This window comes from Coturnix japonica, chromosome 1, assembly GCF_054131305.1.
Source record: "Coturnix japonica strain WE chromosome 1, WE-NBRP24, whole genome shotgun sequence".
Taxonomy (NCBI): Eukaryota; Metazoa; Chordata; class Aves; order Galliformes; family Phasianidae; genus Coturnix; species Coturnix japonica.
This window is the reverse complement of record NC_140663.1, coordinates 105,673,497-105,699,318: the sequence shown is the minus strand read 5'-3', so window position 1 is coordinate 105,699,318 and position 25,822 is coordinate 105,673,497. Positions and strand designations below refer to the sequence as shown.

The following is a 25,822-nucleotide window of genomic DNA, read 5'->3' as shown; positions in this document are numbered from 1 at the left end:
ACCAACCAGCCACTGCTCTGCCTCCTGAAAAGGGCAAAAGATTTTCAATTTTCAACCAGATGTGAGTGAATGTTCTACTTAAAAACAAACAAACAAACTTAACTGTAGTCACTGCAGTTAGCTCATCCAGCTGCATGTGCGAGAGCTAGAGCCAACTGCTAGGTAGCCCAGGAAGCACCTGGGCCTGTGGGCGAGCAGGACATGGTGCTCTGTTTGGTGCCCAAGGTGGCCATTGGGCCTCACAGCCTTCCTTGTGCACTGCCATGTCTGTGCCATGCATCTCACAGAATCACAGAATTGTAGGGGTCGGAAGGGACCTCTAGAGATCATCGAGTCCAACCCCCCTGCCAAAGCAGGCTCCCTACACCACGTCACACAGGTAGGCGTCCAGGCGGGTCTTGAATATCTCCAGAGAAGGAGACTCCACCACCTCCCTGGGCAATCTCACAGGCTCAGTAGCACTGAACTTGTTGGGTGGAGTGCAGAACTGACGATGGTTTTCCATCAGGTTAGACACCGTGTGTGTTGGGGTGAGGGCAGCTGAGAGCTGGAGAGGGGAAGTGCTGTTTTGCAGGTGCAGTGTTTGCCTGTGACATGTGCTTAAAGACAGAGTAATGCTAAAGACAAGACAGCGCTCAGCTTCACGAGAAAGGTTTCTAGGAGCAAACAAGCGGCTGCGTGCCCAAGGAGTGTCACAGAGCTGCCCAGTGCATCTGGCAAACACTGACAAGTGGTGAAAACCCCTGCGGAAAGTCAGGAGTGAATTTCAAACGATTTGCTCCTCACTCAGTAGGCTGCAGTTGCTGTAAATCATCACTGGTTTGACCGTGTCCTTTAGAACTGGAAGGGCACGGGTTAATAAAAGTTTGATTAGATATATATTTTTCTATATGACCCCTGCTGCTTCTACACACATTCGTGCCCCTAGCTGCTCTGTGAACTGCAATGCAATCACTGAAGGGTGGTAAAAGAGCTGTGCTGCCTACGGATCTCAGCAGCTTTGTGCTGCCACGGAGAGAAATATTTATTTGCTTAGCTGTGACTAAAGAGAATATTCCCTGTGTGCAGGGGTGTTCGATGATCATATGTGGATATGTTTAGCGTGATCAGTCATAGTTTTACACACCAGAACAGCATGATGTTGTGCCTAGACACTGTATGAGATATTACCTGTGTGTGGGAGCAAGTGTGTTTCATGGCAGTTTGTTAGCTCCCACAGTTATAAAGCTTTTTTTCTTTTAGATTTGTCTGTCAGAAGCAGAGAAGTTTCAGGCGAGGGATGTTTTGCTCTTTTCTCTGCTGTTTCGTGCCTTTGCTGGAGTGCAGCGTACAATGTGGGGCTTCGCATCCTGGGAGAATAACTGAAGTGAAACCCACGGCACAGCCAAGTGTTCCAAATTAAGATGCTGGTTTGTGCTTACAGAAATGATGCTCATCAGAGCTTAGCAGAGTTCAGTTGAGTTCAGAGGAGAATCAGGAAATTGCACGTTAATGAAAGGCTGCCTTGGAAAACAGCAGTCGGCTGGTGCTCCGGCCTCAGCCAGGAAAGCTCCTCATGAGCCTTTCATAAATTCAACCATTTCTGCCCTAAAGAAACCTCTGCTGTGGGTGCACGTGCTAAACAAAACTCCCCACTGCCTGCCTGACCTTTGAATTATCTTCAAAAATGCCTGGACCCACACGTAGACCTGATCTTCTCTGTCATCTACCCCATCCAGTGCACCATCTCTCCTCCAGAACCCACTCCAGTGCAAAGCATCCCTTATTTGCTGTTTCCCATGCTGATACTCCCACTACATGGAAGGAGGAGGGCACCCTGGGGCTAAGGGAGAAGCCCAACCTAGGGGGAACAACGTCACTTTGTTCTACACAATGCTTTGTGCTTCTGTAAATGATGACTTGATGTATTAACCCTTTCCTCAAGCCCTCCATGAGCTCTCGTAACTGCGTCAGTAATGCTGATAGCATCATGCACATATTCGTCCTAAGTAGGTTATCCTTCATGCTGTTCAGCTTCAAATCTTCTTGCTGCAGTTTATCAGCTGGGAGGGATATTTTGGGGATGAGCCTGTATCTCTGCTCCACGTCACAGCCTAATGTGCTACAGATAATGAATCCCACCTGTAGCATTTGCAGAAATACACATACACACACAAAATATAGGTATTTCTCTACCTCTCAGGATGTTGGGGTATTTAAAGTGACAGTCTGGTTCATGGCATCCTGTATTTCCCTAAGGACTTGTTATGCAGATACAGTCTGTTATCATGCAGAGGTGCAGTTCCTTTGCACTGTACTTGAGACTGTTGCACTCCTCATGCTTTGCTACCACCCTTTTGTGATCTGACTGAAGAAAACTTGCTCACAGTGGCACTTTGTGTGTGTTGGTAGTGCTACTAGATCCTGGAATGGTGGGCAGGGACATGCACAGTGATGCCAGCAAAAGAAGCACTGTTCACACTGCTGCCAGAATGAAGGGAAGACTTAAAGCCCTGACTTTGACAGGCTTGTAAATGAAACTGTTAGCAGAATCACAGAACCACAGGGGTTGAAATGGACCTTAAAAGATCATGGAGTCCAACCCCTCTGCTAAAGCAGGAGCCCTACAACAGGTCGCATAGGTGGACTTCCAGGTGGATATTGAATATCTCCACAGAAGGAGACTCCACAATATCTCTGTTGCCCACAGTGAAGAAATTCCAAGCATAGGTAGCATCCTTAAATTAAAAGCCATGCACAAAGAAAAGGCAGCGAGGTTTCTTAATGCTAGAAACTTCACCTTGTGTAGAAGCAATAGGTCCCACCAGCATCCTGCATATAGCCATATACAGTGTGTCCATAAGTTTTGCAGCCCACTTCAGAAGAGCTAAGGGCAAGTCCAGTGCACTGGAGCTGAGCAAATGTCCCCTTACCCATGGAAATGGAAAACTTCCATTAGGGCTGGGGGGAAGGGGCAGGAAGGCCACCAGAGCACAACAGCTAACAGTGTGGAAAAAATAACACGGAGTAGTGCATGCCATAATGAAACAGCTGCCTTAGTAATAACGGATGGGGGTTACTTAATGGCCAAGATTTCTTTTCCTGTACAGAAGAAGAAAAGCCCCTTTACTACAGGCTAAACCGAGCGTGCCTCTTGCAGAGTGTTGTTAAAGGGGCTTCCTTCTAAACTGTGGGATCGTTGTGTTATTCTTTCACAGGTAATTACCACAGTTAACTGGAAGCCATATTTGCAGTGGGACAGAGATACTCTATTTGGACCTTTTCCCCTTCATCTGTCTCAATGCTATTGCTCTTTGCTGCTGTGGTGCCCATGGCAACACATCAGCCACTGCCCCCAGACATGGTGCCTCTGAGGGCTGCATCAGCCCAGAGCTTGCAGCCAGCTCCAAGCCAGGGCCAGGGCCCAGCCTAGGTGAGAGGCAAAGTGGGATCCATGTCCCATGCCCAAGGCCCTGAGTGCCACAGGTGAAGTCAGTGCTTTGACTCCATGGAGCACAAACACCCATGAGCCCACTGCCAAAGGCAGTTCTCAGTGTCTGAGGAGTAGGCAGAGAGCCTGGCAAGATGGGCAAGGCCCTGCCATGGAGGCATATCTCAGTGGTGTCTTCATGTCTTCATCAGCTTCTGTCAAGGCAGCTGTGTCAGGCTGGCTCTGCCAGGTGTGTCAGTGGGAATCTCCACACAAATGACCCCAGGTTTGTTTGGTGGGTTGGGTTTATTTTTTTGTTTTGACAGAGCAATTAACAGGCATAGCACAGCAAAGGACTCTGAGCGCACATATGTATGTAGACTCAGATAGATAGTGTTTATTCTAATGCTCCTAATATTTTCTCAGGACTGGAAATTTCCAAGCTTGTATTGGTTTTTGGTAGGAAAAAAGGTAGCAGTTTTATGCCTTATCACCTGCAGCTGGTTGCAGCCTTTATCTAGACGTTCTCTGCTGGGTGCAGTGGGGAATGATACTGGCAACGACCATTAATCTTCTGTGCAAAAAAAGCATTTCCTCTATCAGTGTTAAAATAAAACCATTTGTCTGGTGAATGAAGCACAACTAAAAATTATCCTCCTGCAGAAGTAAAAATCCTCTCATAACGATATTTTTGATTATGTATTAGCACTGCCATGGATCATCAGTAAGGGCATCTCTAAGTAGTGCAAGCTTAGCTGCAAATCTTTAGATATCAAACGGCTATAATCTTATTGTGGAACGTACTGCTGATGTTTTAACCTCACACTTTGTGTTCTAACACTGCCAGTGTATAAGCATGTACCTTTGCAAAGCTCTCTATATCCACAGCACTTGACTGCTATTCCCACAAAATGCTTTGTGGTCCCACTGCCCATCCCTGGAGGTGCTCCAGGCCAGGTTGGATGGGGCCCTGGGCATCCTGAGCTGGTGGGGGGCAGCCCTGCCCATAGCAGGGGTTGGGGTGGGTGGGCTTTGAGGTCCCTTCCAACCCAAACCATTCTGTGATTTTGTGAGTCTAGGACTCCTGTCCCATGTGCCCAGCCTAGTACTGGACAAAGAGCTTTGTCACTGCAGTGCTCCCCAGCTGGTCACACCACTTCGAGGCTCTGCTGCTCAAGAGAACTTCCAAGAGAAGAATAAAGAGCTTTTGTCCTGCTGATGTGGGAGCAAGAAACTTTGCCCTCCCGAGTATGGAAAAGAAGGCTGAGGAGTGGCCTGTGGTGTTTGGCAGCAGCTGACATGGTGACAGCAATACTGTGGCAGAAGGGCATGCAGAAACTGAGCAGGTTTGTGCCAGGGGCCAAACACTCCTCTCATTTCATAGAGATTTAATTGACTCGTTTAACACTTCATGTTGCTGGTTTGGATTCAAGTAGAGCATGTGGAAGCAAACAGATACACAAATGCTGAAGGAATTAACATAATTTTCTGATTATTTTCCTTTGACAGAGAAAGAGAGAAGTGGAAGAACATTACACAGTGGATTGCTTAAGCCATTATATAGGGAGAATTTGCTTGGACACAGCTTGCAAAAGGCATGTGCAGGCAAGTAAACAAATGGTGTGTCCACTGTAATGCGCAGTCAATGGAAAGAAGTCCTTAGCCTGTCATACTGTTAGCCATAGGAGCCTTGGTTTGGTGAGAAGTAAGGATTTAAGCCATAGGCTAAAACGACAGCGTGGTGTATTTATGAAACCTCATGGCTCAATTTCACAGCTCTGTGATTTCTTTACATATCAGCCCTCCCTTAGCCACAACCGCTTTTTAACCAGATTTTCAGAACTAAGTATGTGCTGAAGTCTGGCAAGTATCAGCTTGCAGGGATTGCTGCACCAGCCTCAGCTGGTCTGAGCACCCCCACCTGTCTCGCAGTTACGGCTCTTCCTAATGAGCTGATCTGCTTGCTCTGAGCTGAAACAAGTTCCCAGAGAACTGAGAGTACTCTGTGCCAGGGAGGGAGGTCTCATGGGGATTCAACGTGCCGGCTGACAGCCAGGAAGTGATGTACCACCACTGCCCCCGACTGTGGTACACAGAGGGTACAAGATATGGTGGCCTCAGTGGGGATGGATGAGGGAACCCTGTCTCCTCCATACCCCAGGGCTGCTGCTCCTTGCCCAGGTGCCCCCTCAGACTGCTGACCTGGCTGGCATGGCCTCTGCCTCTCTTCTTGCCATCTAAAAGGTACGGGAACGACAACAAGATCTGTTGGTGGATGGCAGCTTATTAACCACAGCATCCCAAAGTAAAGAACAATCATCATCTTTGCTGCCCAGAGAGCAAAGGAAACAGATTGGACAGTTAACTTAAAATGAGTGTCATTAACCTAAAAATACCTAAGGAGAACGATGATAAGAGGCACTCAGAAACACCAGGTTTTATTACTGGGATGTTGGGACTTGCAGATAACGGGGCTGTGGGAGTGGGCAGCTCAATGCAGATGACAGGCTGGGCTGCACACACTGCACTGCCTTGAAGAGCCACAGCACCGGCAGCAGCAGCTACTCTGTTACCCCATTCCAGCCCCTGCATATGGCCAGGCGAGAGGTGGCTGTCAGCACACCACATTCTGTCTGCAAAACTGGGGCCTGCAGGTGCCTGCAGCAGCTGTGGCTCTGCAAAGGCACATTGGGGCAGGCCCACATGGGTTTGCCTTCCCTGCTTCTGCCGCTGAGGCCAAGCACCACTTCTCTCTCACTCTCACGCCCTGTTGTAGCTTTCTGGTTCATTTAGATATTTACTTGCCCATCTGGCTCATGGGCAGGCTTACAACCCAATGGCACCTCCTCATGTGCAACTAATCTCAGTACGAGTGGCAGGGAGAAAACCATCCCCCCCATCCCTTAACTGCATTCAGCAGGAGGCGCCTCACAGTTCAACCTCATCACTGATGGCTGCCGTGTGCTGTGGATTGTGTGACACTCAGGGGAGGCTCCCCAGTTCATGTGTGTGTAGGAGTGGATCCAGAGCAACTCAGATCTGAGAGAGATGTGGGATGCATATTTATTTCTTCAAATTAACAACGAGGGAATTCCCGCCTCCTCCCCCTTCACAGTATTATCAAAAATATGCACAAAGATGTGCTTTTTTTTTTCTTCTTCTTCTTTTTCTTTTCTTTTTCTTCTTCTTTTTTTTTTTTTTTATTTTTATTTGTTTTCAGTTGTATTACTTCCAAAAGGCAGAGCTCGAAGACTGACTCACAGTACAACAGAGTGGAGCCATCCCTGGTTGTGTTTAAGAGCCGTTTGGATGCGGTACTCAAGGATATGATTTAGTGGAGGGTTTTTAGAGTTAGGGTACTGGTTAGGCTGCGGTTGGACTTGATGATCTTCAAGGTCTTTTCCAACCTGGGTAATTCCATGACTCTATGATTCTATGATTAAGAGGTGAGACAGAACATACACCACCAGCCTCTCTGATGGTAACACCCCCCTGCCAAAGTCCTGAGGAAGAGTTTGGTACACGTCAGATAAATGACCAAACCTCAGCTTCGCTTCTGCTACACAGTACCAAACTGCTCATGGATTGGACAGAACTTCATCCATCCCCCTCCCCGCAAAGCAGAATGTGCTGCTCCCCTAAAACAGCCTGTGTGCTTCATGTGGCCTCCGCTGCATCCAAAATACTAATGGGGAGAAAAACCAAAGCCAGGAGAGCCTCTTTCCCTCTGCCAAGCAAACCTTGAGTGCCACCCATAGCATGGAGATGGCCATGGTCAGAAGGGCACTGGGGAGTAGGCAGCGCAGCGGTGGCATTGCTGGAGAGGCGGGTGGAACAGGCTGGGTGCTGAGAGAGCCTGAACAGAAACATCGGACCTTTTATAACATAATTGCGTGCTTTATTGATATACACAGTAAAGCAGTATATAGTACAATAGTAAGGCATATATTTGGTGAAATCTGATATGTTGTGAAAAATGCAGTAAAACAGAAGTTTATAAAAATAATTAGTAAATGTTACAGTGTTGGTGTTAAAACACAATATATTATGATATCCAAGTAATAAACCAGTACTGAGTAACAATGAAATAACATGCCATATGGTATTTATGTATTCAATTACACTGATTATGTTTTACAGTTTAATACTTTGTCGTTATAAGGAATATGAAAACAATTCCCAAATTATGCTTCAAAAAAGCAGTGATAAAGCTTTCAACTTTTTAAATATTTCTGACAGACTCACTCCAAAACTAAGACCTAGAAAGTAAAACAAAACAAAACAAAACCCTGATGAAAACAACCGTGCAATCCTTTTTCCTCCTTTTGTTTTCTGAAGAGAAGGTTTAAGGGGGAGGTGGGGGTGTGGAGGGGGGTGGTATAAGGGGGAAAAATGAGAAGAAACCCATCTCTTTCCCAGATCTCAGACCAAACCTTCTGGTAAAGAAGACCACGAGAATTACATGGGGTTCCTACTGCAATAAAGTGTTAAATAAAGCTCTTTATTACTAAAGCAGAGGTTTGGGGGGATTGTACTTATTTCTTTGTGAATTATTAGCATTCTTACTCAAATGATGAGACCCGTTCACACAATGGACGAGTGGTGATGATGTAACATATCTGTACGTAATTGTCAGGAACACCACAAAACCAAAGTGAGGTAGAAATAGCATGACTAGCCATGTTCAATGTTAACTAGCATTCAAAATAAAATCTTCCCCAAGTTTAATTACACTTCATACAAGAAGAGGTAACAGATTTTTACTTTGCCATATAAAGTCAGATGGTGTGTTTCTATATCTAAGAGAAAATTAAAAGCTGGTTAAGATAATGAAGTGGTAAAGCTTTTGCTGACAGCACCTCATACCCAAACCTACCTCTCAAGAGCTGCACTAACGCTGGCTAATCTGTTTTTCTATCAGTTCCTCTTTCTCACTTTATTGTTAATTGTGCAGTATTACCTGTAGAGGGAAACGGGGAAGGAGAAAGCATCAGGGCCTTTGTTTTGAAGATAAATATCTCGGGGAGCAGTGTGGCTACCTTCACCTGATCACCAATAAGAACAGCAGTAACTCTTCTACAGCCTTCCTCAAAGGTTGCTTGCTGCATTACAGCTCCTTGGGACCAGCTGCTCTAGCAGGGCTGAGACAGACATTGTGGAAAGGTCTGGTTTTATTTCCCAGAGGATCAAGTGACTCTACGTTCGTTAACAGCGTCGGAAGCCATACAAGCAAAGGTGCTCTGTGAGTAACCCACTTGTGCTTCATGTCAGAAGCTGATCCCGCGAGGGGTCAGGAGGGAACGTCTCCCTTTCTTCTCTTGTGTGCAGCGAGGTGACGCTAACAGTGGCAGCGGGTGGGGAGAGCCAAACGCAGCTTCTGCCGAAGCAACAAGAGCTGGCTGCGGCCAGCAGAGTACCGGACAGTAAGGTCCAAAGGTTTCATCCGGTAAGGCAATTCTACGTTCCTTCACTACAAACATTCAGGGATTAAGTCAGCAGAGGAAATGCTGGCGTATTGGACATCATTAAATTTTTTCCTTCTTTCTTCTGTTTTTTTTCATTCTCATTCATTTTTTGCAGGCTCTGTCATGTCATGTGCTCTTTCATTTAATTATTGCCAACTAGTGTGATTCATGTCATCGTTAATTTTATTGGAAAGAAGTGAAATAACTATCATATTATCTTCACTGGAAGTCCAGGAGGTTTGTTGTTTTTTTTTTTTTTTTTTTTTAAAGCCAGCCCTCAGACAAAACCAAATGAGAAATATGAAGTTGGCCGTTTTGGTGTCGCTGCAGGAAATGCTTTTTTTTTTTTTTTTTCTCTTCTCTTTGACAGGCCAGGAAAAGAACACAGAGCATGAAACTCTCTCTGATGCAGCTGCAGAGCTGAAATGATACTGAACAAATGCACTGCCTCAGGATTGGTTTTTTTTTTTTGTATGTTTTTTTTTTTTTTTGTATTTTTTAAAGGGGATTTCTATAAACAATTATTTTTATAAAGCACACTTTAGTTTACAATCTTTCTTTATAACTGTTATAAATTTTTTTGTTTTTGTTTTTTAAACAACCCGAAATGCGTTCCATATAAAGAAATGGCAAGTTATTCAGCTATCAAGATTTTACATGTAGTTTTCTTATAATTTTTGTACAATTGCATAGACGTGTAAAACCTGCCATTGTTAACAAAACAGAAACAGACTTAGGAAACTACTGAAATCTACAGTATAGTACCACTACCCTTCACAAAAATATAGATTTGTTTTCTTGTAAACTCTTACAGTCTAATCCTCTTTGTAGTATGAATATTATAAAAACCATGCGGGACGCCTGAAGTTGTAAAACACATCTTGCTATTCTAACACCTTGTCGTCAGTCATCACTGTCACTAAGGTTTCCATCGCTCTTCCCAAGTCATCTGCCATGTGGAAAAGGCTCCCTACATTGTGGCCTGGAAAAGAAAGGCAAAGGAGAGGATGTTAAATGAGGAAGAACATCTCATGGAAAAGGCCAAGTGCAGATGCGTTGCTCTCCAGGAACGGTTCACCATCATTCCCAGCACGGTACGCTACAGAGTGCTGTTTGCAAAAGTCTCCTGTATGAGCATATGTCACCATTAGCAAAAGCTGCCAGTTTCCTGAAACACTTAACAGCAGCACTGGCTGGAACAGCTAGTGTAAGCTACACTGACAATAAGCCAACATGTCCGCGTTCCAACAAAAATCCCCAATAGTGAGGAAACCATATCGTAACAAATGTTCACCAAAAGCCACGATTGCATCCAACAATATCACCAAAATCCTTCCAACTTGTGGTGCAAGCGTTTGAGCGTTCAGTGTTCTATCAAGGAGAAAAATAGAGAACAGATCAGCAGTAATTAACTACTTCATTAAAGGCAAGAAGTCCCAGCAGGATGGTTGCCCTGATAGCTGGAACAAAGTAAATGACTGCAGTTTGCTCAGTCTCTTCGGTAATAGTTTCTGTAATGTCCTCTGCCTTTCAGACACCAGTCCAGCAGAACTAAGATGCCCACTTATCAAGTAACTACACATTTGTCACAAAAGTGACAAATCAATGCAGACTACAGTTCTGAAGACAAAATCTGTAACTTCTTCTCACACTCATTTCACCAAGGGAAAGCTAAAGGTCACAACGCCTATCGGCAGTAATAAATTGCTTCAACAAAATTAGAGACTAAGGGGACATGAAGGTAGGGGATTAAACTGCCAAATGTTGTCAGTTTAGGCACTTGGCACACCCTGCTGGTCTCTGGCTGCTGTTCAGGAAATGCTGTGTCTCCTCTCAGCCCTGTGGCAGTTCTGCAGCCCTCTACCACTGTCTGAAACACCCCTGAAACACCTCAAATGACAGAGATCATGGTTCAAGCAACTGAAGCCCACCTTGAGCCTCCTTCCTGAAAGTGTATGACTGAAAAGCAGAGATTCAGACACCCTAAAGGTTAAGCATCCAATTCAAGATTTTTTGGCAAGGACATGGAGGAACAAGCAGACAGAAAGTCTTAAAAGAAGCAGAAGGAAATTATATTCCACACAGCATATAATCACATTACTGAACTCACTGCCACAGGCTGATGTAAAGGCCAAACATATAAATGAGTTAAAAAAGGAGTTAGAAAGATTTATTTAGATGTGAAGAAGTGCATGTGACCTCCAACTCTTGAAGGCCCCAAGCAGCAGAGTGCCAGAAAATGTTTAACAGGGGAAGCATTACTCAATAAAACTCCATGTTGCTATGGCCTGAAGGGTTTCATTTACTCCCTGAGAGTACTTGCAGTAGAGTATTTCACTGGGAGAGCACTGAAGGAGCAATGCTGTCTGCCCATGGCTCTGCTTCTCTGGAATGCTTTGTGCTAACTTGCATGCTGGGCCCTCACCACAGTCTATGAAGAAGGAACACCTGAGTGGAGTCAGGATATCCAAGATGCATCTTTCATGCAACTCATTGCCTGTGCCCTGCAGAAGCCTGACTGTTAACACTGCCCAGCTACAGGGCTGCTCCTGTCCCTCCTGACACAGCTGTTGTCTTTAACAAGAGCAATCCTTTCTTGTGGGATAAATCACGCTCACTAATACAAGCTGGAAGAAAAGACCATTCTCTTCCAAATGTTCAAATACTGTGATAATTACAAACTGTTGGCATTCCTACAGCGCACAGAAGCTTGGAGTGACATTAGTTAATATTCACCAGCATATACAGAATGGAAAAAAAAAGACCTAAGAAATGTCCAGGGAAGTTTCCTTCTGGAGAGCTACTACCACTTTTTACCTTCAAATACACACTAATTTTGAAGTAGATGAGCTGTTCTACTTGGTTCTAAAGTGATGACATCTCCCTTCATGCACTAAGGTACAGAAAAAAAGAGATGCATCACAGTAATTTCATATAAAAAACATTAATGTACAGTCCTCCCCCTAATCCTATGCAAGAACTTGTCATTAGCTCATAAGCACGTCAAGGAACAGCGTATGAAAAATTCCTGCCGAGATTTGGTCAAAACACAGCTTAGATGTAAGGGATAATATTTCTTGCACCAGGCAGGCTGTAATTAAATGCTAGCACAAACTTTCAGAAGCAATTGTAGTAATGGCCCTTAATCTTCATTTACTCCTATTACAGTGCAATCCCTCTGGCTGAGATCAATCTAGGAAGGAGAACATTTGACAGAGTCATAGGAAAGCAATAATTTTGAACTGGAGATCCTCTGGTAAACTGAAACATAACTGTCACTGGTCTGCTCTACTTATATGAAGCTCCGATATGCTTAGGTATGTTTGTAGCAAATGGTACCATTATAAACCTGGTATAAACTGACTATTCTATATCATCCTACAAACATACTGACTCTGGAAGCTCCTGTCAAGCAACCTCTGGCTTGAAATACTGTTCTTCCTTGCCTGCAGCATGCTACAGACGTGGGGCAGGAAGGTGCTGGGGGGTGTTATCAGGAAACCTGTAGAGGGAGCAGACATTACTTGAGGGTTCACAAGCACTCATTCAGATTCACAGTGAATCAATACCAGACCTTTCTGGGACTCCAAGGCCACTCATTTCCAGCTCAGAAAGATTTATCACTCAAACTGCAACCAAACTGCTAAAGCCCATCTTCAGAAAAATCCAGTACTACTTAATACTGTTTTGTTCTGTCAGACACACAGCTGTAAAGGTAACAAAAGCGAGCTGATTTTATAGGAAAAGTCTAGGTCTAGGAAGAATAACTTACTTAAATCAAAAGAAAATATAAGCAACTCTTTCAGAAGTCTGGCACAGCAGGTTCAAATTGCTCAATTGTTCAGGCAACTGAAACACAGGTCGAGATGGATGCAGAGATCCCAAGCTATTCTTTCCATAAATAAAGATTACTGGCATGTATGCTAGTACTTTTTGCTTTTCTCTGTTAATTGCTGCCATATTTTTGAGATAACCACACTTCAAATCTGTTCTCCCTCCACAAAAGCTGTGCAGCATTACGCTGGGTGATTAACCAGACATGAGTACCTCTCCATGTTCTGCCTGTACCATGGGTCATAACTTCCTCTGCACAAAAGCGGAACAATTGCACGTCTCCTCCTAAGCCATCTGAGTTTACAGCTCAGTGCATGATCATAAACCACTGCTGACTGCAGTTCATGTGAACAGCTGGACTGTAAAGTCCATCAGCCTTGGCTCTGTGGTCCCAGGACAGCGCAGGAAGGGAGGATAAGCCAGAAGAGAACATGGTTTGGCCGTACTCCAGCTGTTGCAACAGCCAACCCTTAGCTGGGCATCACTGTCCCACCAGCAGCTTGGATGTACATGAAAACAGCAGAGCACAGGGCGGTGGTGGCCCAGGAGCTGCTGCCCGTGTCCCTGCCAGCCCTGTGCCCCAGGCTGCCCTGAGGTGGAGGAAGAATGAGGTGAGGGGGGCTTCAAACTGGCTCTGAGCTCACTGCCCCCTTGTGACATTGTTTGCTCTGCAGCAGCCAAAATTAAGCCTTCTACTACGGTTACATCAGGTGCTTCTGTATTTATTCACTAGCATCTACCGTGCCTCGAGTCTGCTCTTTTTAAAGACCTGCCACTGCTTTGCATTTCGCTGTCTGGGGGAGAGGTGTTTACTGCTGAACTATGTTAGCGCTAATGATGCCACCAGCCCCGGAGCAGCTTTGCAACACAAAATAAAAAGATGAAAGTCCTTCTTTCTTACCTTAGGCTCCCTTGTAAAAGCACCAGAGGCAGATTGGGAAAGCAGTCTAATTTAGATTCACAATTCCTCACCTGCTTGCACAGAAGAGTGAAGTGTTTCACAGGTTTTCTGCGAATTCTCTGTGGACAGCTATCATGTCTGTGGGTACACAGCTCAGGCTGGAGCCTGGCTGTCCCTGCTCTGGGGCACCTTGGCTTCTGAGCTCCTTTCCTGTGGCAGACATGACCTGAGCAACCTTCTGCAATGATGCAGCAAAAATTTATCAGGGTTAAGTGCTGGGGGTGGGGGGTGAAGTAACTTCCACGAGGGAGCAAACAGTTGAAAACAACAATGAATCACAGAATGGCTTGGGTTGGAAGTTACATTAAAGATCACCCAGCGCCAATCCCTGCCATGGGCAGGGCTGCCACCCACCAGCTCAGGCTGCCCAGGGCCCCATCCAAACAGGCCTCGAGTGTCTCCAGAGGCAAAGCCCTCTCTAGTCTACTGCCTCACCATCATATGAGTAAAGAAGTTCTGCCTAACATCTCACCTGTATCTCCCCTCTTTCAGTTTAAAGCCATTCCCCCTTGTCCTATCACCGTATGCCCATGGAAAAAGACAATCCCCCTCCTGTTTGTAAGCTCCCTTCAAGTACTGGAAGGCTGTAATGAGGTCTCCTTGGAGCCTTCTCTTCTCCAAGATCAACAAGCCCAGTTCCCTCAACCTGTCTTCATAGAAGTGCTCCAGCCCTCTGATCATCTTAGTGGCCCTAACATATGCAATAATTTCCTGGTACTGTATGTGTAATTAATATACCTTCCATAAAGCCTATTATCTACCTAAGAGCTCAAACTAACTGTTTCTATATAGCTCAGAAGACACAGACATTTTTAATTAAGAAGCAAATGAGAGTAATACTCTCCCTAAAACTTAGAAAAATATATATCATAGCTTTCCACTCATTATTATTAATATTTTTAATATACTTTCACCAAAGAAGGCATTAATTCCATTCTTAAAAAAAAATAATGAATTAAAGCTGAGGAGGTTTCATCCACGCTTTAGGCACTAAAAGACTGAAAGATGTTATTTAAGAAAAATACTACCGCAGTCTTTCAATTGCAGCACCATTGCTCAAACTGGGCAAGGAGAGTATTAGCTGATACTTGTAAAATGGAGGGAATACTAATACAAGAGTGTTCGCTTTGAAAACGGGGGATACTTATTTCTGCAGACAGTAGCTCCATCATTTCTGGTCACAAACAGAATGATGTGTTCCATATCTGCTGAATTTGCTTTACAGGCGATACTGGAATTAAGGCCCTTGGGTGAGGGCACAGTAATTGAATATCAATCTCCCAGTACAGCTTGTCACCGAAATAAACGTGGAGCACTCAGCCTCCAATGAGTGGACAGAACGTAAATTAAGAAAGCCCAGAGCAGCGTGATCTCTTTTCAGCAGCACAGACTTCTAACCCTTTCTCTACAAAAGAAAAATCCTTTCTGTTGGTGGCTTGGAATTTGATGCCCTTATTCATATTGAGTTAATGCCAGGAAATCCACGGGATTACATATGAAGACAATACCTAATGTGCAAAATGGGATCAAAACCTGGCCGAGTGGGTTTAAAATTGCATGATCTGACAATGCACAAATGGATTCATGCATAAAGCAAAAGCTGCTCTGTAACTTACCTCATATACTCCACGAGCACACGGAGAACTGTGCTTTATATTCAGCTCTGCAAGTAACTAAGCACTCTCTGGAACCATCAGTGAGCACAAACACAACTGGAGAGCAGCACGCAATTCATTGAACAAGGCCGTGCTTTTAGGGTCATGCTGCTGGAATATGCGAGCGAGTAAAAACATGGCCATTTTTCTAACCTTCATATTGTTATTTGCATCAAATGTCCTCAGCAGCAGAACCTTCTCCTTTTTCTGCACAATACGCATACATATGAATGAGGATAATGGAAATCAACAACCTGCTTTGCTGATCTGGAGAACAATTCTCAGCCCATATGTGAAGGGCTGGATATGAAATCAATTTCACACCATTTCTGAACTGGTGCAGACTGATGACATGCCGAGCACCCTTTTTTCATCCATTTGAAAGGACCTGACCTTTGAGGGCAGACGTAATCTGCACTGAGGATCTCACTCCTCCAAATACCCGTGCAAGCCGCTACAGCAAATGCAAAGAATTGCTGTATTTCAAGACATCGCATCACAACAAATCCTGGCTTACCCAGTGCAATGTGTGGGTGACTGAGGGCTCGCAACAGCTCAGCCGAACACCCAGTGTAGTGCATTTTCATGAGCTCGCCCTGCTGCACAGGAAAGGACATTTCACAGCTACCTGCAACTGCACTCAGGCAGTCCCTGAATATTTTATTTTCAGTAATGATTTTCCCTGAGAATTCATCTTTTAAAGCATTGTCTCTGGTTGGAGAATGAAGAGCCGCTTCAAAGAGGAAAAAATAAAGGCTTTCTGGAAATACTTTAAAAGGTGCCATGACAACACACCACAAAACATTTTCCTCCAGTAACAACGTACAAATGCATCAAACCAACCATGTCCAAAGTGCCCACTGAAAACCACTGTCCATTCACTGAAAGCAACACGGTGGATCTGGTGAATGTTAGTAGCATTCTTCATAGTGCAACAATAATGTCAGTAAACTGAAACACCTGAATCTCTTGTACCTCTCAACTCTCACGGTGTTGAAGAAAAAGAGTAGAATATCTAATTACTAACGTTCATGGTTGGTATGCTGACACACAGAAACTGCAAGTATGTAAACAGAACAGTAAGGGACATGGGTTCTCTGCTGTGTTTACACGCAGGAAAAGCAGAACGTACGTCAATTACATTACCATTTTTTGCTGACCACATTTGTTACACAAAGGCTTTCTTTCAAGGTATTGCTTTCTCCTCCCTGTCCCTGAATTCCACCTTCAGGAGGATGTAAGAAAAGGGCTAACACTGTCGCTGTGGAAAGTTGAGAGGTACACTGCTGTTAGAGCACATGTGGGAAATGCACTCAGCAAAACCAAACAAAACTAAAACCACAAGAAGACAATCCCCTCCCTTTAACAAACCCAAGCAAACCGTGCTGCTGTCACACGCATGCCGGGCACAGAAAGCAAGATGTGACAAACATAAGCCATGGCAGTGAGCTTGCATCTCACTAACCTCTCTCACTGGCTTTCCAGGGGCATTTCTTCCTTTAGGAACAGAGAGAGGAAGTGGAAGAAATATCAGAAAAGAAAAAAAAAAAACAACCAACCAAAAAAACAACACACACATGAATATATTCTTTGTATCGTAAAAGACACTTCAGTTTCCATTAAGGAACTTAATATAAAATTTCTGCTTCAAACAAAGACTGAAAGTACATTGAAATCCACTGACAATTCTGAGCTGATTTATTCAAGAACAGTTCTGTAATCGACTGTTTGGTTTTAACTTACTGAAAACACTTGAGAAAACCACTAAAACCAACACACAGCCCTTTCAGCTGAGGATAAGGATGAAAGAGAAAATCTGATTCACATTCTGGGCATGCACATTTTGTCAATTTGTGTACCTCTTCTAATTAATAATCTCACTGGAGGCAAAACCACATTTATCCAACTTAAAATTATTTTATCTAAACACATCTCATTTTATCATTGCCTACATACATATGTATGTAGGCAATGTATCCATGTACACATTCATATATACACATAGGTGTACTCACATACATTTTACACCTAAAGCCATTAGATGGAATATTACTGTTCTCACATTCAGTATAAACGTACTAGAGAAGGTATTTCCAACAAGTCAGTCCGCATGCATGTAACAATGAGAGAGCAAAGGCACAAAGGAGGAGAAAAATGAAGTAAAAGGGAAAAAAAGGAAAGTTTCTCAACACTTTTAAGCTGCAACAACAAAACCGAGCAGTCAGTAATGATTTCAGCTGAAAAGATGTCCCTCACAGACTTTCCTAGAAACCACGATTTGATCCAACAGATTCTTCCCAAACACTTGTGGTGTGTTTTGCGTAATAAATAAATAAATAAATAAATAAATGAAAGCTGGGTGCAAATCAACAGCTGAAACACCTGTACCCATTCTATACCATTCTATATCCGGTGACAATAAACACTCGCCATCTCCAGAAGTCTCCACTGTCACTGGTACATTCCTGAAACACTGGTACTGCCAGACCATGAGTCTTAGGCATAAGAGTCTCTAAGGCAGATACTGTTCAAGAAAGAGAACGATCTTTGCCTCAGAGCTGCTGTAAATAATATAATTGTGAATGTATGAGCCAACACGGGGAGAGAAAGCTAAGTGTGAGAGAAGACAGTGGTCAGCATAACAGAGAACAAATTGCTGTCAAGTTTTGGAAGGTATCATCGGCTGCAGTAGAAAGACAGGGAAAGAATATCATAAATAAGTTTGCAAGTGTTTTACAAGGAGCAGGAAAAGGGTCAGCAACCTCATGCATCTATGCAGTTTTAGATCAAGGCGCAGAGCACAAAGCATCCACTGCATTGCTCCTCTTCCATAGAATGCAGGAGATGGGCAGGCTGTGCTTTTTTCTTAAACTAGAAGTGGATCAAAGTGTTGTGACATTTATTAATGTATTCTTAGTTTACAGGACTGAGTACTCGATATCAGAAAGGATCTAGCCCTCCACATTACTACTGCAGAACTCTGCAGAGCAGCTCAGCTGCTACATACAGTACAGAGCTCTGCCCCAAGAGAGCCATAAGGAATCTCAGTCACTTGGGCCAAGCAATGTGCTATGTAGGACTACAGGATGGAGGGGAGAATACACTCCAGAAGGAGCCAAGCTAGCTCAACTGGAAGAGTATTTCCAGAATTCCCTACAGTGTAATTACTCCAGCGTATTCTTCTGATTCAGGACATTGTGGAAAGAAAGGTCTGAGTCATGAGGCGTCTAGCTGCTAGAATAAGAAAAATTCTGTTATTTGCAGTGATCAAAGCTGCTAGTCCCACTTACAACATTATTCCATTCATTCAGAACAACAGAAGGTGGCTGATGCAAGACTGAGAGAAAAGAACGTGCCTGGTATGCTTCTATGTGAATGAGATAAAAGTAAAGCGGAACTTATGCTATACTTAGTGCCATTTTTTTAATGTCGTGGGATCTCGTAAAGTCACTGCACAAGTAAACATCTGTATTAGGCAGTACTGTGCTAAATAATAACGCTGAGTGCTGATCCCTCTCTAAAGATGTCTGTGTAATGCCACAGGCTCGTCGCTATTTGAAGCCACCATAGTCTCATTTCTAACCACATCATTGCTCCCACTTCCACAACCACTGCCTCTGCACTGACATCGTGGGGAACTCGTATTGAGTTCAGTAACTCAAGAACTGTCCTGAAATTTACTTCTGAGTTTCACTCACAAAAATTGTTTGCCACAAAACTGCAAATACAAAATAGTCTGCTCCACCGTGAGATCCACCTCTAGTGATGCAAACTGTTCTTTCTCAGTGTTGTAGGTGAGCCAAATGTAGCTTTAAAAATACTACCCTGCCAATCGTATTTTCTAATTGCAAAAGAGTTCCCAGGAGATTCAGGCGCCTGGGCACAAACACAGTCTGAAAATGTTTTCCTTTGTGGCCCATTATCTAGCAGGGTCAAATAAACCACTGAGGTGGTATTTAATAGTAGATTCCCACTAAATGTCAGACCTCTGACTTTGACATCTGTTATGTGTTAGCACAGCAGCTGTCTGGAGCAGCTGCAGCAGTTGTGAATTTGCTGGGAGCAGCAAAGCAAAGCAGGAATGGATGGGAAACCCTGTAGGCTTCAAGGAAAGAAAAACTACTTAGGGACAGCAATCATCAGGTATTCAGTAACATTTTCCTCCACAGAAATCAAAAGGCTTTCAGCACCTACAAAGCTTTCAGCTGTGCAAAGAACATGGTGGTTCTGTACTACTCAGAAAATGCAAAGAACTGCCAAGAGGTTAAACTGAAGAAAGCAAACACCCATAAAAGGTACACAGGAATAAAAGTTATTTCATCTGAAATCTGCTCAAGAAGGTCTGTGACGTAATTTGTTTAATGCATTCTTCTCTAAGATGCATTCAAAACAAATGCCATGAAACCTTCATGTCTCTTTCAAAGCACCAACATATAGCAAAGGTTTGGTAAATATCACAGTCAAAATAAATCTGTCCCCAGGTGAGTGAAAATTAACCAATATCATTTAATTTAGTGCTTTGTTTCAGAAGCCCGAAATAAAAGCTTCATGAAGCAATATCCTGTTTAATGTACTGAAAGTAACTTCCCAGGCTTTTAATACAACCCCAGATTCCCTCCATTTATTCCAGTTTCAGGTTATTTGGAAGGATTTTTTTTCCTTCCTGGATTTCTTTTTTTTTTTTTTTATTCTCTTTCAGTCTAAGTAGATTTTGCTGTGTGCATTATGCCCTTTGTAGCTCCTTCAAAACTGAATGATCTATTAATACCATAGAAGAATGCTCTTTCCATAATGTTAGTATAGAAAAAAACCCAAAGTTATTTCAAATCCTAGTCAACCTTGGACGTTTAATCTATCATCCTGCTATTCTGAACTCTTAAACATGGTATGCATTACGAGCAGTTGCACTTAATCCACGTAGTTTGAGTTCACATTTTAAATAATATTTCATGAGCTACTGCATCAGAAAGCACTTTGAAAGCCAAACTAAGATGACTGCATTTCTCGCATCAGATAATTTTTTAAATTCTACTTAAAAACATAAAAGAACTCATGTAAGAAAATTTAATCTTTATAGATGTATGCTCATTGCTTGTTTGTGTTTACTGTTCTGTTTCCTGAATACCTACAAGTGACTTGTGATTTTATGCTACCTGTCATGTAAGGAAATAAAACAGTGCTTCCACCACTTCGGAACCCCTATCTTATGCTCTCTTCTCAGGTTGCTTTGATACTACAGATATGAAAGCAGAGATACAGATATTCTCAACAGCAAAGGGGCCCTCAATTCAGTGCTTTGCTGAAACTAATCAGCTCTGCTTCCTCTTCCACCATCCCCAGTATTATAAATTACAAGTAGGATCCCAGAAACCTGTGGAAGCTGCCTGCACATGGATGGCACCATCTTACGTCATTCCAAACCAGGCTGCGGTAGAGTAGCTATTGATGTAAGCTTTGTTTATGCAATATCATGATATTCAACTGAAAATATCACGGAATCATTAAAATGGAGCAGAAGAAAACTCCATTACTGAAGTGTGAATGAAGTCTCAGCAAAACTGACAATTTCAGTAGCCTTTATGTATCAGTGACTGGAAAGCCATTTACATTGGTTGTAGGAGAAACTATTTTTTTCCACAGATGGCTTGACCTTTCCGACTCTTCAATCGAAAAGCAATTATATAAACCTACCATTAGTGCAAATGCATCAAAAAATAAAGAGCAAAGTAAGATGATGAAATGCATCCCTGATCTCTTCACCCCAAAGTGTAAAATAACAGTCACAAGAAGTGAACAACTTTTTCTCCCATGTGAACTAATCTTACTGGGTAGCCAAAGCGAGGGGAAGAGACAGATTCTTATCAAGCTTGGCTTTGTAAGATCAGCTTCTTATTGGCTCGGTCAGGCCCAAGAGAAATTTCCTATAGGAACTCTGATTTTGTAAGGCTCTCTGTTAGAGAATATTTTTGTCCTTTACTGATGCTAGTCAGGCAGAAAAACAGGAACAAACAACTGTGTTTTAGAAAACTTGATGTGGGTGATATATGGTTTCAGGGACAGGAGAGCTTATGGAGTCTACAAAGGCCAAGTGTTGTGGAGCAGTCTTTCTGCTGTACAAGCGAAGGATAGAAAAATAAAGATATCACATTTATAAGCAGTGGGAAAACAGCTCTGAATCAGCACGATCTGTGAAAATAAACTGTTACCCAAGCATACTAATTCTGATCTGTTCTCATCTGTATCAGTAGTACGCTGTCCCAGCAAACAACGGGAATGGAGAGCGAAGTTACAGCTTACCCTTCTGAACTAAAATATTAGCTATTGTTAAAAATTTCCATTTTTTTGCACTAGTATGCATATCCTGCCATTCTTACCCATGAAGTTTTACTTTTCATTTCTCACTAATAAAATAAAAACCTTTTTTTCCTATTCCTAGTTAGCTGGGAATGGTATCTAAGAGAGCTCCTGCAGGCAGGCAGTGTCCCTAGCGAAACCCACTCACAGCCCAGTATCAAAAGACACTGAGACACCCCTCTGCCAAGAGGATTAGCCTGAGCCTTCTTAACTGCTACAGGTAACATCCTGCACATCCCCTCTCCTATCTTTTAACTGGATTCAGAAAAGATCTCTCCTTGGTGAAAAAACAAGTTCCAAAAAATACAAATGTCTACCTTAAGCAAACAACGGGAATGAGTAAAATACAAGCACTGAAAGAAATGTTGTGGCTGTACAGAGCCTACACTGCACAAACAGGCCACCCACTTGTTTAATCTCTGTCACTTCTGAACTTACGTGCTACAAGGTCAAGCATTTTGATTTCAAGTTTAATATTACATAGAAGCATGTTCTTCTTGGAAAAAGGCAGAAGAAAAACGTGGTAGGATGTACTGACATAAATCGGAAAGGGGGACAGCCTGAAGGAGAGAAGCTGTGAGAAAAGGAACGCAGCCAAAAGGGAAATGAATAAAAAGCTAAGGAGACAAGAGTCGAAGAAGGTGCTGTTTCATCCACTTATCTAGCTGTGGACATACCTTAAGGTAAAGGAGGGGCAGGTTGCTTCTCCACTTTAAACGGGACAGGTTTATCTACAGCAATTGGTAAAATAAAAAAAAGTAACAGCAAAAAAATGGAAACCAAAACCCAAACACCTGAAAACATGAAGGAAGAGAATGCAGTTTTAACTTCCACTCTGCCCAGAACATACACAACTTGTTTACAAGACAGTGACTCCCTCCTCCACTGGCACATGCTCCTGGGCAGCAGGGCTTACCTCTGGAACTGGGGAAGGAGTTGTTAAGCTGCTCCATCACTTCCTCCAAACCTGTGCTTGTGTCCTGGGGAGGGCTGAGCAGGTCGTCCTCGCCTGGAAATCAGATCCAGACCACTGCATTGAAGCTACTACGAAATCATTTGCTAATGTCCCACTACTGCATATGTCCCTCATGAAGCCATGCTCAGTGACTTAGCTGCATTCTCTGTTTACTACATTATGAAAACTGTCAATTTGGATTTTATTTACTATTATTCTTCTCACTCTTTTTTTCTTTCAAGCTTAAGTATCTAAGGAAAATTAAATGGATTTAACACAATTAACCCCAATTTAAATTTCTAATAAGAAATTTAAGAAATAATCTGCTACGGTAAAAGAAGCAGGGCAAAATGTCTGCTAGGAACATTTAGTTCTATAGATGACGCTCCTAGTTTCAGTTCCTCTTATTCTATTAATGGTAAAAGAAACTGCTGTGGTGAGGGCTGCTATTGAGCAGCTTTCTAATAGTACTGGATGCACATTAGCGCTGCTTTGCCTAGCTGCCTATGTCAGTAGAAACCAAGATTCTCATCTGCATCACTATTAATATTTCTGACAGTTTAATTGCATCAGATTGGCGCTCTAAGAACATTCAATTGTACTTTAAAAGGGTTTAGCAGCAGTTTAATAATGCGAAATACATCTCTCCCACCGAATAATTTCTATAACCTGATCACAGGGCAGTGGCTCAATGGGAAATTCAATATATTTTATTTTAACTGGAGTTATTTTGGTCATGGCTTCCAATAACCAAAATCAATCTGTTTATTTTATTGTAGAACCCTCGCCTCTCACAGGAATATAACACCTAAAGAGAGAATTGTGAGATCCTCTTTTACTACATTTCTTTTATCTCTATCAACATACAAAAACAATTTTGCCTTTTGTAATAATCACAGAGAGGTACATCCTTATTTTGAAAATGACTTAAAGGTCCTTTTTTCTATTACGCCTTGCTCTACTCAACTTCAGTAATAAGTAATCTGATTTGCTGTTAGCCTTGAGGTTCTTTAAACACTATCAGCACTCCACGCTAGCGTGAAGACTACTAAAAGAGATGCTGCTTCACAGCTGTACATATTCCTAATGACTTGGCTAAGTGTTGGCCTCACCTTTGGACCAGGAGTTTCAAAAGACTTAATGGTTAAGAATTACTTGTAACAAAATGAGGTAAAGCATCTGCGAGCAGCACGTAATTCATATGAACAGCTATTTCATTAATGGTTTAAAAAACAGCTGCTGAGACTGCTGCAGTTTCTTCAGCTTTTTCTACTGGTGTTGAGTTCACAAGCCAGTAACGCTCAACTCACATCATGAGCTATTTCTGCATCAAGTGCTACACCAGCAGAGGTGCTTCAGAAAAATGAAGGTCCTTCCAGCCTCTGCTGAATGCCAAGGTGGAAACTTTGAGCAAGATCTTGCCGTATCTGCCCAAGCTGACTGTCTTGTGAACATGTGTGTAGAAAACAACAGAAGATTATAAAAAGATGGCAGAAGCTCCACTGTGATGGCCAAGAACTGCCTTAGCCAAAGAGGCAACAGGTACAGAACTCCAAATATCCTGGCAAGTGCTGTTATAAATTGAACTGTGTTGGCCCTCAATACTGCTATAACTTCACACAAAATGTACTGGTTTGTTCTTTCCCATTTGGATGATTTTTCTGAGCACTTCCTTGTAAATAACACAAGACACAGGCCAAGCAATCTTCAGATGTTCATTACCTCTCCACCCAAACTAGTCTTCCCTATTTGTATTTCTGTAAGGAGCATGGAAAGTTGGGTGGATCACAAATGTTCAGCTGGCACCTGAACAAACTGAAGTTCAGCAACAACCTCTTTGTTCAGAGGCTTCATGGCTCAGAGAACTTCCACTACCACTACATTACTAGAGGAGAAAGCCAAAGTTTAGAGCCTTCCAATTTAAGATTTTTTCAACTTGCCTAATTGTCTGTTTATCAAGGGATTTGCAAATTAGGCTCTGAGTGAGCTGCTGCTTTCACCAAAAACTTGGAAAACACTCCTGGTGGAAAGCTATGTACAGTAATCCCTCCTTGAGAAAGCAGAGAGACACAAAACAGAGAGATGGGTTTCCTGTCAGAAACAAAAATAAATAAAAGCTACCACTATATTATGTCATTGCCTTTAGGGACCTATAGATCCTTGGAATTTTCTTGAAAATTATCACTCCCTCATTGTTGGGAGCAAGCTTCTTGTATGGAAGCATTATTTGTAATGCCATTCTGGTTCCATTCACAATTGCAGAACACTTGAAGATATGCTTTGAAAATACCCTCGAACTACAAACGATGCTTTCTGCTGTGAAAGGTGACAGCAACATCTGTGATTAGTAATTCTTTTTATAAACACCGTTCCTTGCTGCTGACCCTGTTGCATTGCTGAGTCACAGTATGATCGTGTTGATAACAATTCAGCATCTCACTGTTGTTCCACATATTGTCTCCATCAAACAAAGAAACAAACCCATTTCATGTCTAAACATCTGTTTCAAATTTTAGTGTTTTAGCAGCTAATATGATTATGTGCATGTTAATTAATTCCAGTCTCACATATTAAAGGGGAATTATTTTAGATCAGGTCAAATGAAAGGAAGTACATTATTGTATTTCTAGCGTACTAAAGGTACTAAAGGAAAAAATATGAAACTATAAGACTTTTTAATTAGCATACTTAGTGTCATGAAATTCATGACATTTCTTCAGAAAGCCACTGAAAATTACTCCACAGCAAAATATTTCCTTACTAGTAACACGATAACAGAAGGAATTAGATGAAATTCCCATTATCTGTCACTGTATTCTTGTCCTCAGTATTTAACTTAAGCGTTCCTACGGTTTATTTCACTTTTTTTTCTTTTTCTTTCTTTTGGTTTTTTTTTTGTGGTAGAGCCTACAGAATGCATCTTGTTTGACACCAGTATAACTTGCTATTTCCACCCACACACAGGAGGGAAGACAGAACTCCTTCACAAGATGTATCTCACATAATTGTGGCGTTTCAGACCAACCAAAACATCTTTTTCCATTCCACTTCTCACGGTGATACAACCACAGGGAAAAGCTTCCACTTAAAACTTCCACTCCCCCCAAAAGCCTCTCTTGGATGTACACTCAGTACAATTATATTTATGAAGTTGAAAGTTATTTTCTGATTTGAAATATTATCTTGTTG

The 25,822-nt window shown here is 42.6% G+C and overlaps 1 protein-coding gene across 42 annotated transcripts in view; it reads right to left on the bottom strand.

Moving 5' to 3' along the window:
- Positions 1-7,285: 7,285 nt before the first annotated feature.
- DMD (dystrophin) overlaps positions 7,286-25,822 on the bottom strand; it is a 1,121,556-nt gene continuing 1,103,019 nt past the window's right edge. For 27 of the 42 annotated variants that reach the window (XM_085549559.1, XM_085549432.1, XM_085549416.1 and 24 more), the window contains 4 exons: positions 22,595-22,687; positions 22,356-22,472; positions 16,790-16,821; positions 9,755-9,856 (listed from right to left, as the gene is read on the bottom strand). In XM_085549559.1, the coding sequence (XP_085405685.1) occupies positions 22,357-22,472; positions 22,595-22,687 (209 nt within the window). In that variant the 3' untranslated portion in view covers positions 9,755-9,856; positions 16,790-16,821; position 22,356. Of the gene's footprint in view, positions 9,857-16,789; positions 16,822-22,355; positions 22,473-22,594; positions 22,688-25,822 lie in introns of all 42 variants that reach the window. The other 15 variants (XM_085549489.1, XM_085549436.1, XM_085549453.1 and 12 more) reach the window with 6 other exon arrangements.